Source organism: Pongo abelii, chromosome 21 (assembly GCF_028885655.2).
Source record: "Pongo abelii isolate AG06213 chromosome 21, NHGRI_mPonAbe1-v2.0_pri, whole genome shotgun sequence".
NCBI classification, from domain to species: domain Eukaryota; kingdom Metazoa; phylum Chordata; class Mammalia; order Primates; family Hominidae; genus Pongo; species Pongo abelii.
In genome coordinates this window covers 50063844-50084442 of record NC_072006.2, presented here as the reverse complement: position 1 = coordinate 50084442, position 20599 = coordinate 50063844, and the positions used below count along the sequence as shown (strand labels likewise).

The following is a 20599-nucleotide window of genomic DNA, read 5'->3' as shown; positions in this document are numbered from 1 at the left end:
GGGTGGGTCCTTTAGTATCTTAACCTGTAAAATGGGAGCAATAAAAGCCAACTCCATTTTTCATATGATCTGTCATCAAACTCCATCGCATTCTGCCATGTCCTTACGCATTAGCTGGGTAAGGAAACTACAAACGGGCAAAGGGAAGACGGGCAAGGTACATAGTGCTCCCAGGTTGGTCTCATCAAGCCTGGCTCTATACTGTTATGGGTGAGGGTTATCTTGTCCTTTTTTCCTATACCCACTTCTAGAGCACTTGATGTTCTGTCAACTCCCGCAAGGTATAGGGCACAGCAGGTTCACCATCTGTGTTTATTACAAACTGTTTAATTGTTTCTTATCCCAATAACTTTACAAATATAGAACCACATGCTAGTCTAGGGGTGCTGTGCAGTGAGTCACTACAAACTCGCTAAGGCACAGCTTAATGCCGCTGAGATCCATCTAGGAGCAGTCCCAGCGGTGGCCTCAGCCATGTGAGGAAGAGGGCTTTGGAGGAGGGCTGCCAAGTGTGGCCAGGGGACCCGGCCTCAGGTCTGTGGAGGTGCTTCAACAGCACGATGCTCATTCTCTGTCCGTAGTGTCTCCATATACTTTCTCATCTTCTCCACCATCCAGGAGGGTAGGACAAAGGATTTCAATTCCTCTAGCTTCAGATCCAGGCATCCTCTGGAACAGACATTGAAGAGAGAAGTTGGGGGAAGTGAGGATGTAGGCCCTGCCTCATTCTAGGGGCTACTTTGAGGCAGGGAGAGGAGAAGGGGCAGGAGACCCACTGGTTTTACCTGTAGTCATCACTGGCCGCAAGGTCCCGGATGTCCTCCTCGATGAGGAGGTAGGCCTGAGGCAGGAGCAAGGGAGAGTGGTCATTGCCTGATTCATTTCACTCCAACTCAGTAACACTTCATTAAACATCTGCTTAACGTAAGGCCTGCTACTAGGTGGAAGTGGGGGATGTGGTTTACAATTTAGTATGAAAGAGTAAGTGGGGAGGGATGGGAATGGTTCCTTGAGACAATCTTTTACTAAAGTAGATGCTTCATGGATGGGAGAGTAGGGACTGGTGACTTATTTATAGCCTTCTCTTTTAAAAAAGGACCCATTTCTCTCTTGAATGGTATGGTGAAAATTAAAAAAAAAAATAAAGAAAGAAAAGAAAGGGATCCACCATTGCTCCTACGCCTTTTGGTTAAGATCAAGTATACGAAAGGACCCAAGGTGGGTTATAACAAAATGGCAAGAAAGCCAGCAAAATATACATGGAAACAGGAAATCAGGAAGAGGAAACCATGTGCTCCCTCTGAGGACAAAGATAACTTGGTTTCGAACTTTGTGGCAAAATGGAAAACATGATAAACTGCTCTGCTGTCTAGTAATTGGCCTGTATTGTACTGGGGCCTGTAGAAATGCTTTGTCACAATGCCTTGGTCTACAGTGGGTGAGGGCCCTTTTGTGAACTTAACATATAGGAAGAGATGTTCATCATATTAGAAAGTCTTCTGTGGGAGACTTTCTAATGTTAGCATCGGGAATAACTGTGTATTCCTTGAGTAATTTGTCTACATCTTATGGGCACTATGAACCATAACAGATCAGATGTCCATGAGCGGGGCCTACAGCTGAATTTGCCAACATCTGTAGAAGTGCACAGGTCTCCCAGGTCAGCAATATAAAAAACACTTTTTTTTTTTTAAAGAACTAGTTTTACTGGTGGCTTAATTTTAGGTCCTGCCCCCACCCCCTACCACCTATTTCTTATTTATATAATGTTGCATTTTATGTACATGGAGCTTACCTGAAATCGTTTTTGAAGTAAAGCATAGGCATAAATAGAGTAGTAAAATAAAATAAAAGGTAGCTCTCAGTGCCAGAAAGGAGATGGCATATCAGTTTGTAAGGCACTTAGATTCTAAAAGGAGCAGTACCTGTGGTGGGAGTGAGTGAGTCCTCAGGTGGGGGACATTGTGTGTGATGGACAAAGCCCTCAACAATAGCTTTTGAACACATGCAATGATGATTTTCCTAAGGTTGCTGTTTCATATGATCTGAGAACTCTTTAAGTAGAGGTAAATCTGGAAGGGGCTGCCAGGTGTGCAAACACATTTCACTGCTAACTCCTACTGACAAGGGTTGCTGCCTCGAGTACTGTGTTGAGAAAAGATTCTATAGCTGTGTCTGGTGGAAGAGTGATCAATGAGTGAAATCTATCAGTGGGTGCAGTAGTGGGAAAAAGTAGTAGTGTGTGTCTTATACCTGCTATTCCCATGGACAGCTAATAATATCCAAATATGTGATCTTGGAGGCATGAGGTAAAAGTGTGAGGGGGCGTAAGGGAGACTTAGGGATAGGGAAGGGAACCTGAAGATTACAACTTGCTCTTCAGCATGAAGAAATAGGCCTTATAAGTCTCTCTTCTCATACATTGGTCAGGCTTTGGGAGTCAGATTTGGAAGTAGGCTGTCACCCACAGCCAAAATCCTGGTTCCCAGGTAGGGTGGGTCACTGGCAGTGGCACAAATGAATAATGCTTACCATCTTGCCCCCTGTTGCCCGCATGTGATGCTGCTCAGCCAGCCAGTGCTTGTCCTGGGGGTCAGCTGCATACTGTAAGGGATGAAGTTATAAGAGAATTAGCCTCGGGTAAGGGGCTTTTCTCATTTGGTCCCAGAGCATACTCTTGGCCCTTGAGCAGTTCTTACCAAAAGTCCTTGTCTCCTAGCGTGGTGGACTTAGAGGGCTCACTAATCTCTTCAGAGAAAGCTGAGCCAACCCCAAGGGCAGACCATGGGACCCAATTCCCAGAGACTTAGTATACTCCCAGTCCCCACCCCCTTCTCAAAACAAAGCACCCCGGGCAACTGGTAGGACTGATAACTATTATTTTAGAGCTTTCTCTTTTAAAAAATGATCTGAGGTGGCTTATAATGTCTGTAATTATTATGGTGACCATAATAAAACAAAAATCGGGACACCTCGTGTACTGTCAGACGCATAATAACATCATGGTTAAGAACTCGGTTTTGGAGTTACAAATAAGGTTGGTTGGTTTATTGATTGACTGATTGATTGATTGAGACGGAGTTTCACTCTTGTTGCCCAGGCTGGAGTGCAATGGCATGATCTTGGTTCATTGCAACCTCTGCCTCCTGGGTTCAAGCGATTCTCCTGCCTCAGCCTCCCAAGTAGCTGGCACTACAGGCATGCGCCACAATGCCTGGCTAATTTTGGATTTTTAGTAGAGACGGGGTTTCTCCATGTTGTTCAGGCTGGTCTTGAACTCCCGACCTCAGGTGATCTGCCCACCATGGGCTCCCAAAGTGCTGGGATTACAAGCGTGAGCCACCGTGCCTGGCTGTTTATTTATTTGTTGAGATGAAGTCTTGCTCTGTTGTTCAGGCCAGAGTGCAGTGGCATGATCTTGGCTCACCGCAACCTCCGCCTCCTGGGTTCAAGCTATTCTTCTGCTTCAGCCTTGAGTAGCTGGGATTACAGGCACATGCCAACACACCCAGCTGATTTTTGTATTTTTAGTAGAGACGGGGTTTTGCCATGTTGGCCAGGCTGGTTTTGAACTCCTGGCCTCAACTGATCCACCCACTCAGTCTCCCAAAGTGTTGGGATTACAGGTATGAGCCACTGTGCTCAGCCCAAATAAGGCTTAAATTCTGGTTTCTAGGTTGGGCGCCTAGAAACCAGAATTTAAGCGCCTTAAAAAAAAAAATCGAGGAGTGAAGAGAAACTGATATATATATTTTTTTGAGACGGAGTATCGCTCTGTCGCCCAGGTTGGAGTGCAGTGGCGTGATCTCGGCTCACTGCAACCTCTGCCTCCTGGGTTTAGGCAATTCTCTTGCCTCAGCCTCCCGAGTAGAGTAGCTAGGACTACAGGAGTGCACCACCATGCCTGGCTAATTTTTGTACTTTTAGTAGAGATGGGGTTTCGCCATGTTGGCCAGGCTGGTCTTGAACTCCTGACCTCAGGTGACCCGCCCACCTTGGGCTCCCAAAGTGCTGGGATTACAGGTGTGAGTCACTGCACCTGGCTGAGAAAGTGTGTTTCGCTCTCTACAACCTCCTGTGTATCGTCTGAATCTTTTTACAAGAGGAATGGGTTTATATATTATTTCTATAATCAAAACGTTTAAAAAGGAAAAGAATTTGAATAATGCCTTCTGAAGGACAGAAAAATGGGCAAAAGATATAACAGGCAGTTTACAGAAGAAATACAAATAGATTCTAAATGACTGAAAAGATACTTATAATCAGTAATAGAGAATTGTAAAGTTGGGCCAGGTACAGTGGCTCAAGCCTATAATCCCAGCACTTTGGGAGGTTGAGGCTGTGGATCATCTGAGCTCAGGAGTTTGAGACCAGCCTAGCCAACATGGTGAAAACTCGTCCCTACTAAAAATATAAAAATTAGCTGGGTGTGGTGGCGGGTGCCTGTAATCCCAGCTACTCGGGAGGCTGAGTCAGAAGAATTGCTTGAACCTGGGAGATGGAGGTTGCAGTGTGCCGAGATCGTGCTACAGCACTCCAGCCTGGGTGACAGAGGGACACTCTGTCCCATTAAAAAAAAAAAAAAAAAGAATTGTAAAGTGAAACAACAAAAAAATTTTCCTTCCAGTTATTGGACTGGAAAGATTACAATGAGAGGTAATAACCACTGGTAATGAGAGTGTGGGTTGGGAGTTTATGAAAAATGGTGGATTTTAGAATTGGGAAACTATGCTAATAATGATTAACACTTATTGAGCCCTTACTATGTGCCAGGCCTTATGCTGAGTGCTTTACTACACTCTCTGTTAGTTAACCTTAAACGGTTGGTCTAGGGCCGGGCGCCGTGGCTCACGTCTATAATCCCAGCACTTTGGGAGGCCAAGGAGGGTGGGTCACGAGGTCAGGAGTTTGAGACCAGCCTGGCCAAGATGGTGAAACCCCATCTCTACTAAAAATACAAAAATTAGCCGGGCATGGTGGTGGGCACCTATAATCCCAGCTACTCTGGAGGCTGAGGCAGAGAATTGCTTGAACCCGGGAGGTGGAGGTTGCGGTGAGCTGAGATCATGCCACTGCACTCCAGCCTGGGTGACAGAGCAAGAAAAAAAAAAAATGGTTGGTCTATCACTATTCTCATTTTATACAGGACAAAAACAGACTCAGAAATGTGGATCAATTCCCAGACTTGAGCTAGTTAAAAAAAAGAAAAAAGAAAAAGAAATGTGGAGCCATTTGTTCAAGTTCATGCAGCTAGTAAAGTAATGGAACCAGGCCTAAAGCCATGCTTTAAACCACGCTGAAGTGGGAATTCAAAGTAGGTCCAAGGGCATATTGATTTTGGGGATGATACAAACAAAGCTTTTGGAGGAGGTGGATCTTAAAGAATAGTCAGGCAGATAAAGGTGGGAGAGAAAGGCCACCCAGGTAATGGGAATAGCAAGAGTGATGACATTAAGACAGGAAAACAAAGAAGGAGCCACTGGGCAAACTGTTTAAGTGTTGGGACTCGAGGATATCAGACTGGAGAAGAAGCGTGAGCAGGTATGCCTTTCAAAGAATTTGAAAACTTGCACAGAATGTGGTAGAGAAAGCCCGTGATTCTGGGATCCCACAGAGCTGGGAAATTCTGGCAAGAGGTGCCAAGCCTTACGTATAAGTGCAAAAAACCATGCGTGGAACACACATGCACTGCTATTCTTCTCATCTATTTCGATGCTCTCATGACTGATAAAATACAAAATCATCTAAGAGGGTGAGTGAGTTTATGATTTCCTCCATTATTCCCTCAAACAGTGGGGACCAAAACATAGCTGCTCTCAGGAGAGGAGTACCCTCTTTGAAAAGGCACAGGACCCAGCCTTGCTCCAAACTCTATTTTTTTTTTTGAGATGGAGTTTTGTTCTGTTGCCCAGGCTGGAGTGCAGTGGTGCGATCTTGGCTCACTGCAACCTCCGCCTCCTGGGTTTAAGCGATTCTCCTGCCTCAGCCTCCTGAATAGCTGGGATAACAGGCACGCACCATCATGCCCAGCTAATTTTTGTATTTTTAGTAGAGACAGGGTTTCTCCATGTTGGTCAGGCTGGTCTTGAACTCCCAACTTCAGGTGATCTGCCCGCCTCGGCCTCCCAAAGTGCTGGGATTACAGGCGTGAGCCACTGTGCCCGGCCCCAGTTATTTTAAAATGCAAATGTGAGGGCAGTGTGATCTTGGCTCATCACAACCTCCGCCTCCTGGGTTCAAGCGATTCTCCTGCCTCAGCCTCTCGAGTAGCTGGAATTATAGGCATGAGCCACCATGCCCAGCTAATTTTGTATTTTTAGTAGAGACAGGGTTTCTCCATGTTGGTCAGGCTGGTCTCGAACTCCCGACTTCAGATGATCCGCCCGCCTTGGCCTCCCAAAGTGCTAGGATTACAGGCGTGAGCTCACGCGTCTGGCCCAAACTCTAATTTACAGACAACCAAATATGGTAGTGGTTAAGAGCTCAGGCTTTGGTGAGGACAGACCTGGATTTGAATCCTGACTCACCACTTCTAGCTGAATAACTGTGGGTAAGTCACTCAGCCTTTCTCAACCTCTGATTGTTTCAAATTTGTGAAATGAGGATGGCAATACTTATTTTTTAAGATAATATAAGTATGGTATTTAAAACTGTGTTTGGCACCCAATAAACATGCAGGCAAAGTAGCTGTTATTACTGAGGCACAGAGGTGTTGAGTAAATCATGAAAGGTAAAGGTGAATGGCAGAGGCGCAACTAGAACCCAGATGTCCCGACTCCAAGATCAGTGTTTGTTCTAAGCTTCTCTGTGCTGAGTAGAGTTCCCAGTCTACTCCCAATGCAATGGCCTGCTTTCCTCCCAGCAGTCACCTACCTTAAAGAGGTGTGGGTGCTTGATGTAGATTCTTCCTCTGGTGCCCCCCATCCCCAGGGCTCTGAAAAGTAAAAGCCAAGTGGTCAAAATTCCAGAAAGTGTAGTCCTACTAGTGAACTCCTGAGCTGTTTCCTCAATCAGTGCCAAAGCTCTTAAACTTACTTGTTGGCTCGAGATCCCAACACAAAGGTGGTAGATTCATTCAGGCGAGCTGGGTCCCACTGTGCAAAAAATAGAGAAGCTGGTGAGGGTGAAGTTTAATCTGATGGGTAGGACAGAAACACTCCTCCCCCTGCCCTTTTCTAACCCTCCCCTTGTCTATTATTTAATCAACAGTTTACCCAAGACACTGAGTACTCACAATATGCTAGGCCATGTCTGTGCTAGATACTGGGGATAAAGAGATGAAGAAGATACAGTCTCTGTTTTCTAGGATGCCACTGACATATGTACAGATAATTACACCATTATGCGATGAGGCAATGACACAAGTGAGTGCAGGGTCTGAGGGCTGCTGAGGGGAGGGTACAGCCAGGAAGGCGTGCTTAGAGAGGCATTTCCCAAGTTAATTCTGAAAGGGTGAGCACAAGTTGGGGTAAAGAGGGTCAGGAACAAGGGCATTCCAGACAGGGGGCAGCATGAGCAAAGACAGGTGAGAGGCAGCTTGGCCTGTTGGAGAAACTACTAGTAATTCTGTGCTGCTAACAGAGAGAGTACAAATTAGGGAGTGGCAACCGATGGGGCTGGCGAGAGAAACACAGAGGAGTTGGAGGTCTTAGGAGGTTATGTTCAGGGGACTGCATTTTATTTCTTCTGTAGGCAATGGGGAATCGCTGAAGGCCTCTAAACAGGGAGTGAGAGTCAGATTTCCTTTAAAGATAGCTTAGTCTTCTAGCAATGTGGATAATGGATTTGAAGGGGCAGGACTACAGGCAGGGAGAGCAGTTTAGAGGCCGCTGTGATAAAGCAGTTGGAAAGCTGCTAAGGGCCCGAGCTAGGGCAGCAGTAAGGATGAAGAGAAGGAAATAGGAACTGCAATATATTTAAGAGGAAGAATTGTCCAGGACTCAACTGGATGTAGGGAGGTGAGGAAGAGGAGGAGGCAAAGATGATTAAGATAAAGAATGTAAAGGAGGGCTGTGAGGCAAGATTCTGATTTCATGTCTGGCTATGCTGAGTCTGAAATGCCTGTGGAACTTCCAGCAGAGTGGTCAAGCAGATAGTAGGATATACAATTTTTAAAGTAGAAAAAGAGGCATGGGATGGACAAAGAGGTATGGGAGTTTTAGAACATGGTGGTCCCTGAAACCATAAGAGTATATGATTTAGATTATCCAGAGAGTTACTTTAGATGCAGAAGTGGGCCAAGGAGAGAATTCTGGGGAACATCCATTTATATAAGTCACTGCTGAGGAAGAACTCAGGAGAGAGAGGGAGGCAACAGAGGCTAATGGTTGAGAGCACAGACTCTGGTGTCAGCGGGTCTTGGGTTTGAGACTCAGCTCGATCACTTATGAGTTATGTGACTTTGGGCAAGTCTTAAGTGCATTAAGTGTATAAGACAACTGAATAAAATAATTTAGGCCCACAGGGAAGCTGGTAGAAAAGGAAACGCCTCATTTATAGAATGGTTCACAGAATTGATCTCATAAGTTTGTTATAAAGATTAAATGAGACAGTCTACACAAAAGATTTAGGGCACTGCCCGTTACATACTAAGTATTGAATCAGTATTAGTGACCACTAGCTCCTATAAGGAGAAGCCTTCAGCAAAGACTCAGCCCTGTCTTTGTTTTGCCTCTAACTCCAATTCCTACACGGGATCCTCTCTGAGGCCAGTGTGGCTGGAGGTGGAGAGGGGGAGATGGCTCTGGAATGGTGTGCATGCACCCTTCGCCCTCTGCCCCTTTCCCTCATGGTGGGTCCTAGAGATAGTGGGACTATTTCCTGGGATCGTGATCTCTGCCATGCTCACATAATCATACCTTAGGGCCTTCCCGGCGAATTGGTTCACAGGATTTTGGTTTCCATCTGCTTTGAAGGAAAGAATAAAGGTGAGTTCTCCAAGGTGAGACGTAGGACTAAATGCTGCTGGCTTGCTGGTGGTGGCAGGAGTTCCTCACACACTGTCACTTTAGCCCTGGACATCCTCCTTCATGCTGACACATTAGCGGAGGAACAAAGGGAAAAAGCACCGGACTACAAGCCATTCTAGCACTAGCTCTGCTCTTATACAGTGGCATGAGCAACTCCAAGAACCTCTGAGTGGCAGTTTTCTCGTCTGTCAAAAGAGACAAAAACAGCAACTGCCCTACCTATCTTGTGTTTGTGAGGAATAAAACTGCTTTGTGTAGGAGACACATCTAAGGTATGACAGTTAATACTATCCCATCTACTAAGCCAGCTGTTCCAAACTAACCCCACGCCCCTGAACCAGACCAGTGTGGCTTTATTTGATTTAAATACTGGGCTCCCATGTAAAGTTTTGTTTGAAAAAGATTCTGCTGCTTCAGAATTTTTTTTAAAAAGTGGGGCTGGGGGGTGGGTTGAGGGGGAAGGAGGGATGAACAGGCAGAACACAGAGGATTTTTAGGGCACTGAAAGCACTCAGTGTGATACTAGAATGCCTGTCACTATGCATTTGTCTAAGTTCATGTACAATACCAAGAGTGAACCCTCACGGAAACTATGCACTCTGAGGATCAAGACGAGTCAAAGTAGGCTCATCAAATGTAACAAATGTACCACTCTGGTGCCTGATGTTGATAATGGGGGAGGCTGTGAATGTGTAGGGTCAGGGAGTATATGGGATATGTCTGTACCTTCCTCTCAATTTTGCTGTGAACCTAAAACTGCTCTAAAAAAAAAAACTAAGTCTTAAAAAAATATATATTTGAAAATGACCATCTTGGAGGCAATGTTAACTATATGACATTAGGCAAGTAATTCTCTGAGTCTGTTCTTTATCTGAAAAATTAACGATATCTTCTTTAGAGGGTGGCTATAAAGATTAAAAGGTAAAGTATGTAACGTATTTAGACCAGTCATAAGCATCCAATATATACTAACAATGACAAACCTCCGGAGTTTAATCAAGCTGGGCCAAACCATTCAGGGGGTAAAACAATTTCCTCCTCACTACCCTCCTTCCTCACCCCTCAAACCAGGATAACCCCCCTCCATGATGACTTAAGCTGATGGATCTGATTTTGACAGGCACAGAACCCTGGCCTCTTTTCCTTCAGGGCCCCTCTCTCCGTCTGCTCCCCTATGCTCTCACCACACTGTTGGTCCCTACTCACACCATGCCGGCGGCTGCCCGGTCGCTTGACAGGATGTGTCCAGGAGGCCGTCCTTTCCTCTGCCACAAAAAACAGCTGTCAGAGGTCTGACCCTGTGGTTACTCCCCATACCCCACTGGCAGGTCCAGGGTCACTTGGCAGAGATGGTTTTCCAAAGAGATCAAATGATGTTTGACAGGGACAGGGAGAAAAACTGCCTCTCATGCCTAGGAAGGCTCAAAAGGGCTTTGAGGAAGCCCAGTACCTCGTGGAGTGAAGAGCCTTTTTTGAGAGACAGGGTCTTACTCTGTTACTCAGCCTGGAGTGCAGTGGCATGATCATAGCTCACTACAGCCTTGAACTCCTGGGCTCAAGTGATCCTCCCACTGCAGCCTCTCATGTAGCTAGGACGACAGAAATGTGCCAGCATGCCTGACTAATTTTTTTTTTTATTTTAGAGACAGGGTCTCACTATGTTACCCAGACTGGTCTCAAAACTCCTGAGCTCAAGTGATCCTCCCCTCTTGGCCTCCCAAAGTGTTGGGATTACAGGTGTGAGCCACCACACCTGGCCTGACAAGCCTTTTTTCAGCCAGAAAACAAAACAAGGAAATGGTTTACCTTTTTAGGAAGGGGGCTTCCTCGATGGGCACATTCTTCTTCTGCCTGACGGCCACGCTAAAAGAAAAGGGAAGGGAGTCAGTGGAAGGCCAGTGCCTGGGAACTGCAGGTCCTCTGGAGTTGCAGAAGACAGTGCCCTGGACTACAGCTCTCCAGCCCCGCTCTGACCCAGGCCAAAGAAGCCCATCCAGCATGATGCTGTGTGGACCTGGTCCTACAAATGGAAGTACATGAAACCTCCCTGGGCCCACATATTTCACTTGCCTTCCAGCCTGAAGGACCTCCCGCTCCAATACCCTAGAACACAGTGACTCTGACCTTTATTCCTGGAAGCTCATGGGTCAATCTGGGTATTACTTTTTCTCCATCTGAAAATAGCAGTTTAGCCTGAAGGGAAAAAGACCAAGTGTTACCAGTCACTATTTTGGTGGGTAAGCACACCCTACCTACTTCCTTTTTTTTTTGGATACAGAGTCTCGCTCTGTTACTCAGGCTGGAGCGCAACAGCACCATCTTGGCTCACTGCAACCTCTGTCTCCTGGGTTCAAGTGATTCTCATGCCTCAGCCTCCAAAGTAGCTGGGACTACAGGGGTGCGCCACTATACCCAGCTAATTTTTGTATTTTTGGAAGAGACGGGATTTCACCATATTGGACAGGCTGGTCTTGAACTCCTGACCTCAAGTGATCTGCCCACTTCCAAATATATATATATATATATATATATTTTTTTTTTTTTGAGATGGAGTTTCACTCTTGTCGCCCAGGCTGGAGTGCAGTGGTGCTATCTCAGCTCACTGCAACCTCTGCCTCCTGGGTTCAAGCGATTCTCCTGCCTCAGCCTCCCAAGTAGCTGAGATTACAGGTGCCCACCACCATGCCCAGCTAATTTTTGTATTTTTATTAGAAACGGGGTTTCACCATGTTGGCCAGGCTGGTCTGGAACTCTTAACCTCAGGTGATCCACCTGCCTTGGCCTCCCAAAGTGCTGCGATTACAGGCATGAGCTACCACACCCAGCCACACACACACACACACACACACACACATATATATATATTTATATGCATAGAAATAGATATCTATTTTTAAAAAAACTTGAATTAATGATCATAGCTGAAAAAGTTTAAAAATGTAAAAAAGCAAAATAAGAAAAACCTGGAATCTCATTACATAAACTACTGTTAATGTTTCAATGTAAATTCTTCCTTGATTTTCCCATGTAAATACATACTATATGTTTTTTCAAACTAAATACATTAGTATAACACATATTCCTCAGTAAGCTGCCGGTTTTCCTTTTTTTTTTTTTTTTTTGAGATGGAATCTCGCTCTGTTGCCCAGACTGGAGTACAGTGGTGCGATCTCGGCTGACTGCAATCTCTGCCTCCCAGGTTCACGCAATTCTCCTGCCTCTGCCTCCTGAGTAGCTGGGATTACAGGCATGCCACCACACTCAGCTAATTTTTTTTTTTTTGTATTTTTAGTAGAGATGGGGTTTTATCATGTTGGCCAGGCTAGTCTCAAACTTCTGACCTCGTGATCTGCCCGCCTCAGCCTCCCAAATTGTTGGGATTACAGGCGTAAGCCAGTGCACCTGGCCTGCTGTTTTTCTTTTAATAAATATTGAGTACCTAGGACCTAAGTGCTGTGGACACAGCAGTAACTAAGACAAGCTGTTGTGGAGCTTATAGTTTGTGGGTGATCTGGATAATAAGCACAGAAACAAACAAGGTAACTGTGGATCATGATAGATGCTGTAAGAAAAAAAGAAAAAAACCCAGGCAGATGTGACAGAGAACCACCAGAGGAGGAGGGCTACTTTGAGGGAATGGCCAGGGAAGGCCTTGCTCAGGTGTCCTCTGAGTTGCGATGTGAAGGAGGCTGTAAAAAAAGCTGGGCAGAAGTGTTTCAGCAGCAGGGAGGAGTGCAGAAGCTCAAAGGTGGGAACACCTGGCTCATTTGAGGAAGAAAAGGATGGAATGGGCAGAGGGGAGATGGTGCATGAGCAGGAAACTTGCAGCAGGTGGAGAATTGGGTTCACCTGACCTCTGCCAGTGGCATTTGACAGTGCTGAGGGCTCCCCCTTCTGGAAACACTCTTTTCTACAGGCTCCTGTGGCCACACTTCCTGTGTTCCTTCTACTCTGGCCATTCTTTCTTAGCCTTCTTTGCTGGCTTTTCCTCCTCAATCTGGTTCTTTTCCCTCTATCCTCTCTCATTACATATTCTATCTGCTCTCACCTATTCTCACAGCTTCAATTCATATCTATAAACCATGACTCCATAATTCAGCTGTAGACAAAAGGTTATCCTCTGAGCTCTAGACTTATATACCAAATAGTCTGCCCCATGTCTATGCTTGGATGGCTCAAAGCTGCTAATCCATAATTGGATTCATGTTCTTCCCCTCCAAACTTTGTCCCTTTCCAGTGAAGGGTGATCAAGTCTCAATGTGTAATTATGCATACATTTGTTGGTAATCTAATTCATACCTGTCTGCTTAAGTAGGCTGTTAAGTTCTATTAGAGCAGGAAGCTTGTTTGTTCATTTATCATTTGTTTGTTCCTTCATTTACTCAATAATTCAGCAAACTCTGTACACATACTAAGAGTCATATTCCAGGGCTGGGAATACAGTGGTGAACAAGATTAGGCCTCACCTCTTGTAAAGCTCAAGATTTTAGCAGAGGTAGGAGTGCGAGGGGAAGACCTCTCTGATACTTAAACTAAGATCTGAAGAAAAGAAGGAGCCGGCTTTACAGAGTTAAGGGTAGAGTACTCCAGGTACTAAGAACAGCAAGTGAAATGGCCTAAGCTTGTGCTGGAGAAGCAGAAAGGAGTTCATAATGGCCAGAGTATAGTCAATAAAAAAGAGGCAAGATGAAATGAAGTTAGAGAAGCAGGCAGAAGCCAGTCGAGGGTGGGCTCTGTGGGTCATGGTAAGGCATTTTTTTTTTTTATTATACTTTAAGTTTTAGGGTACATGTGCACAACGTGCAGGTTTGTTACATATGTATACATGTGCCATGTTGGTGTGCTGCACCCAGTAACTCATCATTTAACATTAGGTACATCTCCTAACGCTATCCCTCCCCCCTCCGTCCACCTCATGACAGGCCCTGGTGCCTGATGTTCCCCTTCCTGTGTCCATGTGTTCTCATTGTTCAATTCCCACCTATGAGTGAGAACATGTGGTGTTTGGTTTTTTTGTCCTTGCGATAGTTTGCTGAGAATGATGGTTTCCAGCTTCATCCATGTCCCTGCAAAGGACATGAACTCATCATTTTTTATGGCTGCATAGTATTCCATGGTGTATATGTGCCACATTTTCTTAATCCAGTCTGTCATTGTTGGACATTTGGGTTGGTTCCAAGTCTTTGCTATTGTGAATAGAGCTGCAATAAACATATGTGTGCATGTGTCTTTATAGCAGCATGATCTGTATTCCTTTGGGTATATACCCAGTAATGGGATGGCTGGGTCAAATGGTATTTCTAGTTCCAGACCCCTGAGGAATCGCCACACTGACTTCCACAATGGCTGAACTAGTTTACAGTCCCACCAACAGTGTAAAAGTGTTCCTATTTCTCCACATCCTCTCCAGCACCTGTTGTTTCCTGACTTTTTAATGATCACCATTCTAACTGGTGTAAGATGGTATCTCATTGTGGTTTTGATTTGCATTTCTCTGATGGCCAGTGATGATGAACATTTTTTCATGTGTCTTTTGGCTGCATAAATGTCTTCTTTTGAGGAGTGTCTGTTCATGTCCTTTGCCCACTTGTTGATGGGGTTGTTTGTTTTTTTCTTGTAAATTTGTTTGAGTTTATTGTAGATTCTGGGTATTAGCCCTTTGTCAGATGAGCATATTGCAAAAATTTTCTCCCATTCTGTAGGCTGCCTGTCCACTCTGATGGTAGTTTCTTTTGCTGTGCAGAAGCTCTTGAGTTTAATTAGATCCCATTTGTCAATTTTGGCTTTTGTTGCCATTGCTTTTGGTGTTTTAGACATGAAGTCCTTGCCCATGCCTATGTCCTGAATGGTAATGCCTAGGTTTTCTTCTAGGGTTTTTATGGTTTTAGGTCTAACATTTAAGTCTTTAATCCATCTTGAATTAATTTTTGTATAAGGTGTAAGGAAGGGATCCAGTTTCGACTTTCTACATATGGCTAGCCAGTTTTCCCAGCAGGATCATGGTAAGGCATTAAGACTTTATTCTCCCTGCAACAAGAAAGTCACTGAAGGGTTTTTAAAATGGGGAGTGACATGATCTAATTCATCTTTACAGAGATCAGTCTGGCTGCTGTGAGAAGAGTGGATTGGAACTGGGTAACGGTGAATGTAACTCTGGACTGAGATATAAATGTGTGAATTATGAGCAGCTGAATTGGCTTCCAAGCCACAAGACTAGATGAAAACACCTATGAAAACAGTGAGCCATGAAAGAGAAGGGGTTTGAGGACTGAACTTGGGAAGGCACCAACAGTTAGAGGCGGGGGGTGAGGGAGAAGAGTAGGCAATGAGGTTGGAGCAAAGTCAAGGCACTCGAGCCAACAGAGGAGCATTCCAAGAAACACGAAACGATCCACTGTGACAGATGTCATTGAGAAGCTGAGTAAGTTGAGGACAGTTAGGCACCAGAGGGTTTGACAACATGGAAGTTACTAGTGACCCCGACAAGAGGGGTTCCAGTGAAGCAGTGGGGACTGAAGCGAAAACAAAGTGAACAGAATGAATGGGAGGTGAGAAAGTGAGCCAGCGACTATTGGCGACCTTTCCTGATGTCTCCCTATAAAATGGTGATGGCAACAATTCCTCCTAATAACAGCAGCTGACACATGTAAACAGGTTCTCTACTATCTTGGGAACAGTCATTTATAGACCTGATGTCATGCCTCCTGACCATACCAGAGAGGCAGGGAGGCAGCAGGGTGCTCATCCCCATGACACCAAATGGGGCCGTGATAACTTGATCCACCAAGCACCTGTAGGGGTGAGACAGATTTTAGCTATTCTAATTATTGTGTGTCTTAAGCCATTTCTTTTTTTTTTTTGCTCTGCTTTTAAAAATTTTTTTCTAGCTCTATTGATGTATAATTGATAAACAGAAATGGTATATATTCAAGGTGTACAATGTGATGAATTGACATACATATACATAGTGAAATGATTACCACAATGAAATCAATCAACACATCCACCACTACCATTTTGTGTGTGTGGACACTTAAGATCTATGGTCTTAGCAAATTTCAAGTAAACAATAGAGATAAACTATAGTCATCATGCTGTACATCAGATTGCCCAGAACTTGTTCGTCTTATAACTAAAAGTTTGTACCCTTTGATTAACATCCCCCCACTTCTCCCCTCCAGCTACTGCCATTCTACTCTCTGCTTCTATGAGTTTGCTAAGCCACAATTTCTTCATCTATAAAATAGTAATTAAAAGATACCTTCTGTACATGGTTTCTTCTGAGATATAAAAAAAAAAAATGCATTTATCCTGGTACCTGACATATAGTAGCTACTTCCCTTCCCTTCCCTGTCAGCAACAGCCTCAAGCCTATCTCGATATGTGGCTTGCTGGGCATTCCCCAAAATACCACTGATGAGAAGATCACATTTTTTTTTGTTTTGTTTTTGAGACAGAATCTTGCTCTTTCACCCAGGCTGGAGTGTAGTGGTGCCATCTCGGCTCACTGCAACCTCCGTCTCCCGGGTTCAAGCGATTCTCGTGCCTACAGCTCCCAAGCAGCTAGGATTATAGGCATGCGCCACCATGCCCAGCTAATTTTCATATTGTTTGTAGAGATGGGGTTTAGCCATGTTGCCCAAGCTGGTCTCAAACTCCTGGCCTTGAGTGATCTGCCCACCTTGGCCTCCCACAGTGCTGGGATTACACGTGTGAGCCACCACGTCCAGCTTAAGATCACATTTCTTATCAGAGGCTCGAGAGCTAAACCTTGTGCCTGCATCTCTTGTCCCCTTTGGTCTCACCTGCTCCAGGCAGCTCCGACAGGCTTCCTGGATCAGCTGCTCTGCGTCCACCTCTTCCCCAACATTGTCTCGCACGTTCAGTGCTGCCTTCTGGAAGAACTAGAGGAGCACAACAGAGGACAAGGTCAGAGTCCTGTTAATGTGCATCAACCTGAAGGAAACTGAATATAAAATAAGTTTTTATCCTAGTCTCATACAGAAAGGAAAAGTGATTATGAGCAAGGCTTTGGGATCAGCCAGATTTAGATTCACATTTCAGGCTCGACCTCCTCCCTTTATTCCCCCTCTTACGGATATAATCGTGGAGGTGCCCAACAGATTGAGGTGTAAACAGTGCAAAAAATCAGGCCAGGCGCGGTGGCTCACGCCTGTAATCCCAGCACTTTGGGAGGCTGAGGTGGGCGGATCACGAGGTCAGGAGATCAAGACCATCCTGGCTAACACGGTGAAACCCCGTCTCTACTAAAAATACAAAAAATTAGCCAGGCGTGGTGGCAGATGCCTGTAACCCCAGCTACTTGGGAGGCTGGGGCAGAGAATTGCTTGAACCCAGGAGGTGGAGGTTGCAGTGAGCCGAGACCACGCCACTGCACTCCAGCCTGGCGACAGAGTGAGACTCTGTCTCAAAAAAAAAAAAAAAAAATTTTTTTTTAGTAGAGATGAGGTCCCACTATGTTGCCCAGGCTGGTCTCAAACTCCTGGCCTCAAGTGATCCTGCCTCGGCCTCCCAAAGTGCTGGGGTTGCAGGTGTGAGCCACTGTGCATGGCCCCAATAATGGTGATATTATTAAACAACTAATAAAAATACTTCTTACTTATTGGACACTTGTTATGTCCTAAGCACAGTGCTCAGCACAGTACATTTAAGTCACTTCATCCTTACAAGAGGTCAGCAAAAAAAAATACGTGAGTGACAAGGGCAGATTAAAAAAAAAAGATATCTGAATTACCCTCAAGAGGGAATAAAATTCTTGGGGGATTAAAAATTCAAAAACTGGCTGGGTGCCCTGGTTCACACCTATAATCCCAGCACTTTGGGAGGCCAAGGCAGGCAAATCATTTGAGGTCAGGAGTTCGAGACCAGCCTGGCCAACAGTGAAACCCATTCTCTACTAAAAATACAAAAATTAGCCACGCAAGGTGGTGGGCACCTGTAATCCCAGCCACTAGGGAGGCTGAGGCACGAGAATCGCTGGAACCCGGGAAGTGGAGGTTGCGGTGATTCGATATTGTGCCACTGCACTCCAGCCTGGGTGACAGAGTGAGACTCTGTCTCAAAAACACAAAACAAAACAAAAAAAACAACAACAAAAAAGGAAAACTTTAGATATCTGTGTGTAGGAAAGAGACAGACTGGTGATGCAGGGAAGGACTGGACTCCTCACGAGTCTTTCCCCTGTTATTTTTTATCCTGTGTCTCTCTCACCTTCATGTACTTGTTGAAGACAGTCTGGATCTCCTCGTTGATGCTAGGCTGCAGGACAGCTCGGAGGAGATCCATGGAGATGGCAGGATCTGTGAAACTGCATTCAGGAGGGAGACAGGGTGAGGGGGCATGTCCCAAACATATTCTTTCCCAGCCTCCCCAGTCAATTACGGACATAGAATTCTTTAACAATACTAGACCGCTTTTATTGAAAACTAGCTACATGCTTAGATTTTATGCAAATCACAGAGGCATGACTTTATTTTTTTCTCATAATTACTCTATGAAGTGAGTATTATTTTCAAAGTTGTTTTTGTTTTTTGTTTTTTTTTTTTTGAGATGGAGTCTCACTCTGTTGCCCAGGCTGGAGTGCAGTGGCGTGGTTTTGGCTCATTGCAACCTCCGCCTCCTGGGTTCAAGCAGTTCTCCTGACTCAGCCTCCTGAGTAGCTGGGATTACAGGTGTGCACCACCATGCCCGGCTAATTTTTGTATTTTTAGTAGAGACCAGGTTTCTCCATTTTGGTCAGGCTGGTCTCGAACTCCCAACCTCTGGTGATCTGCCCGCCTCAGACTCCCAAAGTGCTGGGATTACAGGCGTGAGCCACCGTGCCCGGCCAATTTTTTGTATTTTTAGTAGAGACGGGGTTTCTCCATGTTGGTCAGGCTGTTCTTGAAGTCCCGACCTCAGGTGATCCGCCCACCTCAGCCTCCCAAAATGCTGGGATTACAGGCGTGAGCCACCGCGCCCGGCCCAAAGTGTTTTTATGAAATATAATACTTATACAGAAAAGTATATACACTTTAATGAGTAATTATAGTGAACATCCATTTCACTACTACCAGCATCCCAAAGGCTCCCCTTGTGCTGACATGCATACTATTAATCCCTCTTTATAGTTGAGAAAACAGGGGCTCATTAGAGTCTGCATGAGAACACAGTTGTCTGACTGCAGAGCCTGTGCTCTTAAACTCCATGCTAACTGACCTCTTTAGAGCCCTCAACCACAGAGCGAGTGAATGTGAGGGACCTTAGGTACTGTTTATTCCACAACCCATCTCCTGTGCCCTTCCCCATTTTGTACGTGAGTTCAGAGAAGGAAGTGACTTGACTAGCTCAAGATCACAGAGTTACAGAATCGGAGTCTCCTCTTTCTCAGTCCTGTGCTCTTTCTACCGGCTGTAGATCTCCATAGCCTTGTGCACTGGGGATCCCAAAGCTGCCATGCAAGCCAGTGGCTGGGATATAAGTCCCATGCAGGGCCAGCCTTACCTTGTTGTCATCTGTGAGCGGCGGCCCCTCCGCTGCACCTGCCGGTGCTTTATCATTATGTTCCAAGGGTTCTGTGGGGACCAAGGGAACAAATGTCACTGCGGTCTGTGACACTGGGGTGGGGTGGAGGTGGAGGGTGGGTATGAAGTTAAACCTGGACATCCCTGCTTCTCAGATCCGTCACCATCTCTCCCGCCTTGGGGTATCGGGGGAGGACAATAGTTGTAAGGCCTCCTCCACAAAAGAGGAACTGAGGCAGATTCCTGCCTTAAAAGTCCCGACCTTGCCTTCTGGCACGGCAGGAGGAAGGGAAGCAGTGTTTACCGAGGGTCAACTCTGTGTCAGGTGATGTCCTGGGCGCTGTACCCGCCTTTATCTTCCCATCCCACAACAACTTTTATGAGACAGGTACTAATCATTTCCATTTTATAGAAGAGGATCCTGGGACTCAGGGGGTTGACAGAGATGGCCCACGTCACCTAGCTAGGAGGGCGGCACCAGAATTTAAATCCAGGTCGTCGGGCTGCGAAAACGCCAACTCCCTTTGCAGCTCCAGCCGCCGCGTTCTCTCGCCCGCGGGCCAGGGTCCCAGGAGCCCCGAGGCCGTGCCCGGCCCGAGCCCAGACCTCACCGGGGGCGTCCTCACCGTAAGAACCAGCTGCCCCGCTGCGCCCGCATCCCCTAGCTCCAAGCCGCCCCGCTCGGCCCCGCTGGGTCCCCGCGGCTGCTCGGCGTCGCCAGTGGCTCCCATGGCGCCCCCGGCCCCCACAACTTCGCTGGACTCTGTCACCGGCCGGAAAGTGGCTCCGTGACGTCACTGGAGCGCGCTGCTCGTCCGCCCGGAAGCGCGACGCTGGAGCTGCGGGGTTACCATGGGAACCGAACCGCCGCGCCTCGCCCAGGACAGGTACACTTAGAGGCCTTGTAGGTGGAGGTCGTTGGGGCTTCCTCTTGGGAGGGCTGCGCCTCGATTGTGGAGTGTGGGTGTTCAGTGGCGGTTCAGTCAAGGGATGTTTCCCGCTGGGCCAAGGCCTGGGGATGACTGCGGGGTAGGAGGAGGGGACCAGGTTTCTGTAGGCCGGGGTTGGGGAGCAGAGGGAAGCGTTTGGTACAGCGGCGCCTGCAGT

The 20599-nt window shown here is 46.2% G+C and overlaps 2 protein-coding genes across 26 annotated transcripts in view; one reads left to right on the top strand and one right to left on the bottom strand.

Moving 5' to 3' along the window:
- Positions 1-298: 298 nt before the first annotated feature.
- On the bottom strand, positions 299-20289 carry DNTTIP1 (deoxynucleotidyltransferase terminal interacting protein 1). Of its 3 annotated transcripts, none has more exons than XM_024238534.3 (13): positions 20119-20253; positions 19473-19543; positions 18201-18297; positions 16775-16873; positions 11094-11162; positions 10776-10832; positions 10176-10234; positions 8859-8907; positions 7036-7094; positions 6874-6934; positions 2533-2604; positions 786-841; positions 299-669 (listed from the first exon to the last, which is right to left on the bottom strand). In XM_024238534.3, the coding sequence occupies exons 1-13, from the start codon at positions 20221-20223 to the stop codon at positions 531-533; spliced, it is 993 nt and encodes a 330-aa protein (XP_024094302.1). In that variant the 5' UTR covers positions 20224-20253; the 3' UTR covers positions 299-530.
- The window catches only part of LOC100451322 (protein WFDC10B), a 93261-nt gene continuing 92830 nt past the window's right edge, over positions 20169-20599 (top strand). For 5 of the 23 annotated variants that reach the window (XM_054541823.2, XM_054541817.2, XM_054541825.2 and 2 more), the window contains exon 1: positions 20395-20521. In XM_054541823.2, the coding sequence (XP_054397798.1) occupies positions 20483-20521 (39 nt within the window). In that variant the 5' untranslated portion in view covers positions 20395-20482. Of the gene's footprint in view, positions 20522-20599 lie in introns of all 23 variants that reach the window. The other 18 variants (XM_054541838.2, XM_054541834.2, XM_054541839.1 and 15 more) reach the window with 10 other exon arrangements.

Excerpts from the sequence above, each read along its gene's own strand:
- DNTTIP1 (XM_024238534.3), bottom strand. The coding sequence starts at position 20,223 with ATGGGAGCCACTGGCGACGCCGAGCAGCCGCGGGGACCCAGCGGGGCC. Across the intron at positions 7,095-8,858 it reads TTCGCCGGGAAGGCCCTAAG|TGGGACCCAGCTCGCCTGAA; the intron begins GTATGATTATGT and ends TTTTTTGCACAG. Across the intron at positions 2,605-6,873 it reads AGCACCCACACCTCTTTAAG|TATGCAGCTGACCCCCAGGA; the intron begins GTAGGTGACTGC and ends CATCCCTTACAG.